Source organism: Symphodus melops (genome assembly GCF_947650265.1).
Source record: "Symphodus melops genome assembly, chromosome: 2".
In the NCBI taxonomy this organism is placed as follows: domain Eukaryota; kingdom Metazoa; phylum Chordata; class Actinopteri; order Labriformes; family Labridae; genus Symphodus; species Symphodus melops.
In genome coordinates this window covers 5,910,417-5,919,684 of record NC_136692.1, presented here as the reverse complement: position 1 = coordinate 5,919,684, position 9,268 = coordinate 5,910,417, and the positions used below count along the sequence as shown (strand labels likewise).

At 42.7% G+C, this 9,268-nt stretch overlaps 1 protein-coding gene and 1 long non-coding RNA gene across 2 annotated transcripts; one reads left to right on the top strand and one right to left on the bottom strand.

Moving 5' to 3' along the window:
• The first annotated feature begins 384 nt into the window (after positions 1-384).
• On the top strand, positions 385-2,826 carry LOC306819871. The gene is made up of 2 exons (XR_013778618.1): positions 385-1,916; positions 2,024-2,826. It is a non-coding gene; the product is annotated as an uncharacterized lncRNA (long non-coding RNA).
• On the bottom strand, positions 2,557-9,268 carry znf207b (zinc finger protein 207, b). The gene is made up of 10 exons (XM_079337481.1): positions 9,073-9,268; positions 8,465-8,591; positions 8,052-8,190; positions 7,592-7,777; positions 7,394-7,469; positions 6,896-6,957; positions 6,530-6,669; positions 4,406-4,654; positions 3,866-4,022; positions 2,557-3,340 (listed from the first exon to the last, which is right to left on the bottom strand). The coding sequence occupies exons 1-10, from the start codon at positions 9,111-9,113 to the stop codon at positions 3,189-3,191; spliced, it is 1,329 nt and encodes a 442-aa protein (XP_079193607.1). The 5' UTR covers positions 9,114-9,268; the 3' UTR covers positions 2,557-3,188.

The following is a 9,268-nucleotide window of genomic DNA, read 5'->3' as shown; positions in this document are numbered from 1 at the left end:
CTGTGCCTTGCTCAAGGGCTTGCACATCTCCAGCAACCAGACCAGGTTCCATTCTTTGGTCCACAACGGAACTTGAACCGGCAACCCTTCTGGTTTCTAACCCTAGATGATGTTCATTTAAAAAACATTAACCTGTGAAACACGGTTACTCATATTGATTTGATTTAATAGAATCACGCTTTCATATCTGTTCTCAGAGCGGCTCACAGGTTTCCTCTTGATGTCAGGGGAGAGGAGCTTTAATGCGTTTAAGCGGCCTGTAATGCCCACAATATGACACTAGGTGGTGCACTGGTGACTTTAACGCTCAACTGCTGCAGAGCCAACACGTCAGAGCCTCAGGCTTCATGGAGATGAACAGAAGAAAAACAAACGTCAGCTGGATGAAATTATTTTTTATTAAGAGAACAAAGTTTGTCATTGTTGAAGGTTACATTTTCAGTCGTGCCGTTTTCTGGATGATAGTTACAACTTTCCAAACCTCAATGCTTCAGTACAGTCAAACATTTGTGGGAGTCAGTTCAGCTGTAGAAAACAAACCTGTTCTTCTCTCTGTGGTCCTTGGTCATTACTATTCATTTCTGTCCCCAGACCTTCACAACAGCTCAGCTATAAAATACACAAGGGCTTTGTTTTTTATGATACAGCTTTTTTTTTTTAAATTCTGTGAGGTGAAGACAGAATCTCAAACCTGAGAGAAACTAAACTATCAGCTACAGGAGCAGCTTCATCTCTGAACAAAGAGCTCAAGTGTCAGAGAGGACTGAAGTGGTCAGGAAAACTTTTTCAAACTCTACAGGTTAATCAATGCAAGTGTTTTTTCGAAGAGCAGACTGAACAGTAGAGTTGAATTAAATATCCTTACAGTTGATTCATATGTAACGTAAAGACTGTGGTGTATCCTCTGTGTAAATATCACACAGGAGAATTTAAACATCGATGTGTTCAAGTCTGCAAACATCCTCCAGATGTTTTTTTTTTAAAGGTTAACCACTACCTTGAATCAGGTCAGGATATCTCGGCCTCTCAAACTCAAATATGTAAAAAAATGTTTTTGCTTTTTTACCTCACCTAACTGAATGTCACCACAGGCCAGCTGCAGTAAACACGACCAGAGAACAGGAAGAGTTTGCTTCTTCAGACTGAACTAACTCGTCACATAAACAACCTTCAAGGCCGTAGCTGAGGACTTACCATGTCTGTTCACCTCTGACCACAACACATCTGACATTTTAATACCTTTTTATTAACTAAATCAACATTTTATTTCAATATGCCTCCCAGTGGAAGTGAATTCTCTCGTACAGTTGTTTACACACACTTGAATACATCACGTCATTGAAAGTCTATGATCCAGAGGTACAGGACAGACCGGAACAAACATCAGGTACTTACTGGGTTTAACTGACCTGTCATGCCAGCTGAGTGGGTTTAAAGGCTGATATGGATGGGCTACAGACAACAAAAACAAATACAGAGCAGTAAGTGATATGAGTCAGAGGAAAAGGTGTGCCACACTCAATACTGGTTACGATTAGAGTTTGCTTTATGTTGGCACAAGAGTCAAATGTTTGTTTGAAGTGTCTGGTTTATTTACTCAGAGATCACTTCCTGTTTGAGAGAGTAATGAGTGATGATAAAGTGAATACTGAGAACAAACCACTCAGCAAGACAAACTGCTGCTGCAGTAAAAACCAAACGAGTGAAGCCGTTTTTCCTCGTTCATCTGACACTTGTGTAAAAACAAGGTAGCGTCTAAGTACTTTTCTTCTTCCATACAGAAGCAGAGAAACTCTTCTTTAATACCTCACATCATGAAATGTTACTTTCTAGATGCTGCAGCATACAGGGAGGAGACGCTGGATGTGACTGTGGCTCAGTTAAACGTTTGTTGGACAATCATCGGAGACGACCATGTTCCATTAAAAACAGAAATGTCACTGAAGAGTCGAGTACAGAGGGGAAAAGCTTCAAAGAAATCAGGCTACATCCTTAAGAAATGGAGCAAATAGTGAGAAAAGAGCTTCACCTGCTGGGAAGTGAACACAGCTTCTGTATTGCTGAGGGTCTTCTCTTTGAGTTCAACCCCTGCAGTGCATTATGGGAACATGGCATTAGGAAATGACACTAAAAGGTTCATGCATGTTCTACTACTGATGTGTGTGTACAGAAGAACAGTTAGTGGATCAGAGGTCAGATTCAGATCCTTCTTCATAGAAATAAAAGAGCTCAATATCTTCAAGTATCGTTTAATCCTAAATATGAAGTTACATGCACCTGACAGCACAAGTTGGCCACCATCTTTGATCAGGCTGATGGTTCACATGATTTAAAAAGACAATGAAGCGGTGCGGAGCAGCACAGTCAAATTTTGTATACATCTAGTATATATAGTGTAAACATGTCCTTTTCTTTATTAAGATCGTGGAAGATAAAAAAAAAAAAAAGAGATGATGGCAAACTTGTTTTGAAATACCCGATGAGAGAAGCTGTAACATTTCTACACCAGTACAAACCTTCATCACTCACCTCCACGTACGTCAGGACAAACCAGCATTGGATTTCAAGATGAATTTTATTACAACAGATTCATAAAACATTACAAAGGATGCGTACAGGAACCCTTTTGTGCAGAAAATATTAAAACAAACCTGAAATAAGACTAAAGCTAGAGACTGATGAAGCATTCATTTGTAACACTACATAGTTGGAATCATATTTATCACTGAGACCCTCACCAACCAAGGTTGGGGACGCAAGTCCAACAGCACCTAAGCGTGCTGTGAGGGCCTCAATCAGACTACGGAGAAAATCAACAAAAGAAAATGAGTCAAATGTTTACAAGAGAAACTTGCCTTTGTAAGGGGTTGGTACGTTCATGAAACTCCAGCAGCTTCAAAAGAAATATGAACCATTTTAACACACTTCACTTCTCTAACCTGAGTGAAACCTATGGGGAGAAGAATATATCCTCGCATGAAATCAAATCACAACAGAATAGCTTTCAGGAACTTATGTGGTGTTTTCCAATAAAGTCGGTACATTAAGTGTCCATGTGTGCTAGCAAATTAGGTTTGTCTTCACCACCACTGGTCTCAATGCTCTTTGCTCGCAGCTAGGTTTGAAAAAGCACAAGGATGAGAGAAAGGTGTTAACCTCAAACCTAATGTGGTGGCTGCTTTGCTGCTTCAGTAGCGTCCTGCCGGAGACATGACGGGCGGCCTCATGCCCATGGGAGGGCCTCCCTGGTACGGGGGGACCATAGGAGGACCCTGCCCATATGGAGGCATCCCTCCAGGCATGTAGCTTGGCATGCCCTGAGGAGGAGCGCCATACTGACCTGCAGAGAGAGAGAGAGCACAGGGAGAGAGGTGTAACAACTGGCTTTGATGCAGTTTGTAAGTGATGGATGTTATTAAAAACGTTGCATTAGTCCTTTAAAAATCGAATTATTTGAGTGACGATGTTTAAGATCACAACATACATGTCAACATCTAAGAGCTGAACAGTAAATATCCTGATAAATATGCACCTGTCAAAGCAAATACGGCAGCAGCTCACTAATGCTGGGTGCCATGGCAACAACTCAACAGGCTTCACGCATGAAAATGAACGAAATTGTCTCATACGTATGATGTCATGCTGTGCTTGTAATTGTTAAAGGCTGCCATCAGTGGACAGTATATCAAGTATCCTATAGAACGGTCCCGTGTGTGATTCTAAAACTGAAATGTCATTAAATTAAAGTCATTTGGCCTTGAAAACTGAAAACAGTGGCCACAGTTAATTCAAAGTATAATAATTTTAGTACTGCATGAAAGACCTGCTGAAGCACATTCAGCCGTCCTAACAAGCCTTTCCTCACCATGCATGGGATGCCTCATGCCGGGCTGCTGGGGTGGCATGCCCTGCTGTGGTGGCATTATACTGCCCACAGCCGCCACCGAGGGTGCAGCAGCGTGGGCCTGACCCGGCCGCGGTACGAGACGCTGGTAACGAGGCAACTGGGCCTTCATCTCTTCCTGGAAAGGACAACACACAACGCAAACGTTCAGGCTTAAGGAAACACTGCCACGCCCCGCAGACACTCACAAGAAAAATGATGGGGGGAATTGGGTACCGATACAGACGTGCCCTGATCTCACATCAAGGACATTAAAGTTCAGTTTCATTCTTCAACGTAAAACAAAAGGAGAAGCTACTAAGACAGAGTAAGGATATGCAAACATACATGCTTCACTTGACACAAGGCACATGTTCTTTAACCGTCATACTGCGCTCGATAATAATCGTCATAACCAGACTGAAAATATAAATGTTGCGGTATCTATCTGAAATGAACTATCGTATGTATCAGTCATTACTTACTGTGAAAAGGGCAAAATAGAAAGCTCAAGCAACTTACCAGTGAGATATCCTCATCAGGGTGGATCAACTTACTAGTTGCACTCGTGGTGGTGAGGGTGGCGGGCTTAGTGGGCACTGTGGCCGGGGGTTTGGCCACAATGCTGCTAGAGGGGTTAGAAGAAGAAGTGGAAGAGGAGGAAGAGACAGAGGGTTGGGTGTAGGCAGGGAATGTTGCTTTGGGTGGCTCGATGGAGGCCGATGTACTGTGCGAGTTTGAAGCTGCGGCTCCTGAAGTGCTCTGCTGGGCCTGTGCAAAGACACGATACAGGTGAGTGACAGGCTCAGTCCGAACCGCTGACATCACGCTTCAATCAGGTGTAAACACGAGGACAGAAACAAGTAGACCTAATAGTCCAGTGGTGGTATCCTTAAGATAACTAGTGTCTGTTCTACAGCGGGGTCGCTTTTAGAAACATGAGAAATGTTCAACATCACTTTAAAGAAGATCGCCTACACTTCGATTAGACATGTGAATGACATCACTGAACAATAAACAGTCGAGGTACAAACTTTAGCATTTCGTAGAGCATCGTCTTCTTTGAAATGACTCTGAACCTTTAGATCAAAGATGATGAATTTATGATCAAACTCAGATCCTCAGGAGTGTATGTCATGGTAAGCTGCAGCACACACAGTCATTTCAAAGCATGATGAGGAGTTATTGGACATTTCATGCTTTAGAGGACAGAAGGTGATGCAAACTAAGAGTCACTTTTATTTAGCTTTACTGTGTAATAATAAAGCAACATGCACAGTTCTAAAGCTCAGGTAAGGATGATGTCAGTCATCGAGGAAACATCCTGTGACACTGACGTTATTGCCTAAGTGCTCAGTCTGATACGACTAATGTGGTTAGTGATCAGCCCACTGAGGAATTTAGAGGCAGAGGTTAAGGATAAGCAACATGCAGCTGCCACAGCCCAAGTCAAAGTCCTGTCTGTGAGCGTACTTGTGGCATGTTAGGAAAGGAAGGCTGGGAGGAGACAGACTGAAGGTCTGCAGGTGGAGAGGAAGCAGCAGCTGTGCTGCTATGAACAGCAGAGCCCATCTGCAGCATGGTGGAAAGGAGATCACAGCATTGGCATTGATGTGTCCACATAATCTACCCAACCGAATAATGAAAAGAAAACACACTACTGTATATAACAGTGATGGCTAAAGGAAATAAGTCAGGAGGGAGACAGACAGACAGACAGAAAATTAAGAACCAGGGCATCAGAGATGCTGTGTTAGCAAAATGCTGTTAAGATGGTTAAAAAACAAAAACATGTCAATCCTGACCCAGCCCAAGCTTCTCAGAGGTTTTCTATCTGTGATGCTTTTTTTTTTCTCTTCTCAACGAAGACAGTAAAGTCTGAAGGCTGTGTGTCATTTTGATGGATTAGAACCTCTGGGTGTCCACCACGTCTTTTTAATTCTCACACAGCGCTGTCATTCACATGTACAGCACCTGCAGTAGACCTCACAGTACAGTTGGTGGTGAGTTTCCATAATCAACCGTTGCCTAGCTGCTTAAGTTAATGTGGCTGGTGTCTTCCTGTGCGGTACAGTTCAAGCACGCGGTTACACAGCATCGACAGCTTTCATTATCAACAAACCCCGAGTGTTCTGGCTTTAAGCGACTAAAATTACTCGAAATAAGCCATGAAGTCAGTAGAAGCTGTCATGGTCTCTGTGTTGTTCTCCGATGTGCAAGCCCGACTGCACATCCTTTTATTTTATTTATTTTTGAATCCACCTGTGACGTAAACTAAGCCTGCTCATAATTACTTGTTGGATTAACAACATTATGCTCAAGAAACAAGCATGGTCAAGCCTGGTTAGTCTTGGAGCGGCGTGGCTACAGGCCGGCGGGGGAGTGGGGACAATCGTGCTGAAGCACGGTGCGGGATAACTTTGCTAGTGTGAGATTGTTCTGCAAATGAAACGTAAGGTGTGATCGACTTGTTCCTAATCAAATGCTAAAATAAATAGTTAATAAAATAAATATGCAACATCTCATAATAAAAACAGAGATGAAATGACAGGTTATTATAGAGCATGACAGAAATGTTACAACAAACAAGAAGGTCTGGAGCACCCTCCGGTCAGAGTGTGTTCTTGTGAACTATGTGATGCCTACCTGTGCTGCACTTGGAAAGAGAGGTTTGGTGACCGCAGGCTGAGCTGCTGGTGCTGTCGGTCGACTGGGGATTGCTCCTACTGCAGGGGCTGGGACCATGTGAGGCATCCCCGGTCTGGGAGCCATGTGAGGGGGCATTCCTGCACAATCAACCAAAAAGGTTCAAATTAAACTTCCACTGTAACATTGAAGGCACATCAAGAGTAACACAATAACAATAAAGGAAGTAGAATCCAGAAGTTGTAAAAATCACTGACGTAGAGTTTCAAATAGGTAAGCTTTAAAGGGCATGAACACAACTTTTCTTTCAATATAATTAGAAGTAGTTTAAATCACTCCTCTGAACGATATATGAACACAACTCACCGGGGGGTAAACCAGGCATCCCTGGCATCATGGGGGGCATCATTCCACCCATCGGCATCATCCTGCAAAGAGTGAAAACAATCAATGAATATTACTCCTGTAACCAAAGTAAGAAAAGAAAGGACTCACACACAGAGAGCTAAAGTTGTATGTTTGAATGGGTCAACGGGTTAGCCATCTGATTCTGGATGAACAGTAACGAATGTTATCCAGAAAGGAGAAGGTATTTAAGTGTTTCTTCTTCCTGCTCGTGTTTCTTCATGAACAGTGTGAAAGCATTTTGAAGAAAAACTGTATGACGTGTGCTTTGTTATTTGTTTGGCATCATACACTGACATTAGCAAACAAAAAAAGTTCGAATGTGAATGGGTTTGGGTCATATACTAAATTCATTTTAAAAAAAGAGTAGCTTTTCAAACAGACATCTGCACAGCAAAGGTTAATATAGAATTCAACTGAAGCTGGATCATAAAACAGAGTTTATAAGATTGCTCTTACCCTGGTGGCATCCCATGCATTGAAGGAGGCATGCCATGCATCATGGGAGGAACGCCGGGCATAATTGGAGGCATCCCTGAAAAAAAGAGTGAAAGGACATTCGTTTACAACTCCACACAATCACACACAGACATCATTCTCATCATAACACAGTTGTTGTTATTTCTAACATCCTTCCATTAATTAAAAGCGCCTTGCCTTGATATCCTCCAGGGTGCATCCCAGGAGCCCCAGCCACAGGAGGCATCCCAAGCTGGGCCATTGGCGCGGAGTAGCTTGCCTGGGGCTGCACAGCAGCGACCTGCTGTACTGATGGTCCTGCTTCATCATCGTCATCGTCGTCTTCATCAGAGTCATCCTGATTTGACTTCTTCTTTTGGCTCTCTGAAAACAGAAAGGTCATGCTCATCCTAAATGCTTTAGGAAAAGTCAATCAGCCAAAGCTTCTTAGCTTAATGAGGCAGATTACAATACTTAAAGAAACAAAATAGACATATAGAGACATAAATAGTCAGTATGGACACTGTGCCTCACTTCCTTTATCTGAACTAAATTATTACTTTATTAACCCTTTAGGATCCAAGTAAAGATCCCTTAACAAAATGACATTAACACTTTAGTAAAGAAGCCGGTTACGAGTGAATTTTAGGGTGCGCACCTTGTGATTTCTGTTCTAGCGTCCGTCTTCTTTCCTGCATGTCTTTCTCTGGAATCCCCTCCATACCGTAGATCTCAAGCTCGATGTCTGTTCTTCCAGGGATCGCATTTGGGACGCTGTCGATGGTTTCTTTGTGCACCTGAAACACATGCAGGGTAAGCCAGTGCACACTGCCATAACAAGGATACTGTTACAGTAGCTACACCCCCCCTCCCCGGAAAACAGGGAATATAAACGGCTCCAATTAACAAAAAAAGTGTAGAAACTGCTATGAGCAAGTGGGATGCTTTCATCCCCCATATAGTACCCGACAGCCCTTTATTTACACAATGATACAGGATATACTGAAACACACCAGAGCTTGTGTGCTTACTTAATATGGTATACAAACAGCAAAAAGTAAAGAAACCCACCTGCATGCAATGGATGGCCAAGCCTGGGCCCGTGTACAACTTCTTGTGGCAAATATGGCATTTGAAATGCTTTGCCTTCTGATGCTGAATGAGGATCTTTTCATCGTCAAAATCGCGATTACAGTACCTTGCATAAAGGAGTTAAGGATTACGTGTGCAAAACCGGAAACACGGACAGAACAACAAATGTGTTGAACTACCAGGCAACACTGAAAGTCTTTTTAATGCAGCACTTAGATTACTGTGGCACTAAATCATTCATAAATTAACCTCAAAATAAAGCTGACACCACAGTACATTGAAGCTTAAATCATTAACGCTGGCTAATGTAGCTAACAAGGCAGGCGACGAGACGGTTAAAAATCCTCTTCAACGTAAATTAAGCACAGTCTGCTTAACATGACACAATGTAAATGCCAAATGTCTACCAATAAGCATAGTTTGACTAACATAACTCATTAAAATCACATCAACTGTCTTAGTCTAATGAGTAAACTAGCGTTAGCTGTGGACAGACGATCCACGGTGAGGCCTTCTCTCTGTTTGTCGAGCTAAATGCTAAATCCTTCAGCTCCGTTTTTTTTTTAGCCGGTCAGTCAAAAGGATACCAGCACCATGGCTTCATCTGCTTCTTCTTTTTTCGTCCCATTTTATAGGATAGCGGAAAAGAGGTCTCACAACTTTAAACACTGGTCTTATTATCTGTTTGACAACGGCATGCTGTTGTCCCGTGACAACGCCGAAAATGGCGCTGAGCAGGAGAAGGAAGTTTGTAGGGGGGAGACTCGCGAAAGACAGAGCTAC

Excerpts from the sequence above, each read along its gene's own strand:
- znf207b (XM_079337481.1), bottom strand. The coding sequence starts at position 9,113 with ATGGGACGAAAAAAGAAGAAGCAGATGAAGCCATGGTGCTG. Across the intron at positions 8,191-8,464 it reads TGGCCATCCATTGCATGCAG|GTGCACAAAGAAACCATCGA; the intron begins GTGGGTTTCTTT and ends CATGTGTTTCAG. Across the intron at positions 7,778-8,051 it reads GCTAGAACAGAAATCACAAG|AGAGCCAAAAGAAGAAGTCA; the intron begins GTGCGCACCCTA and ends TTCTGTTTTCAG.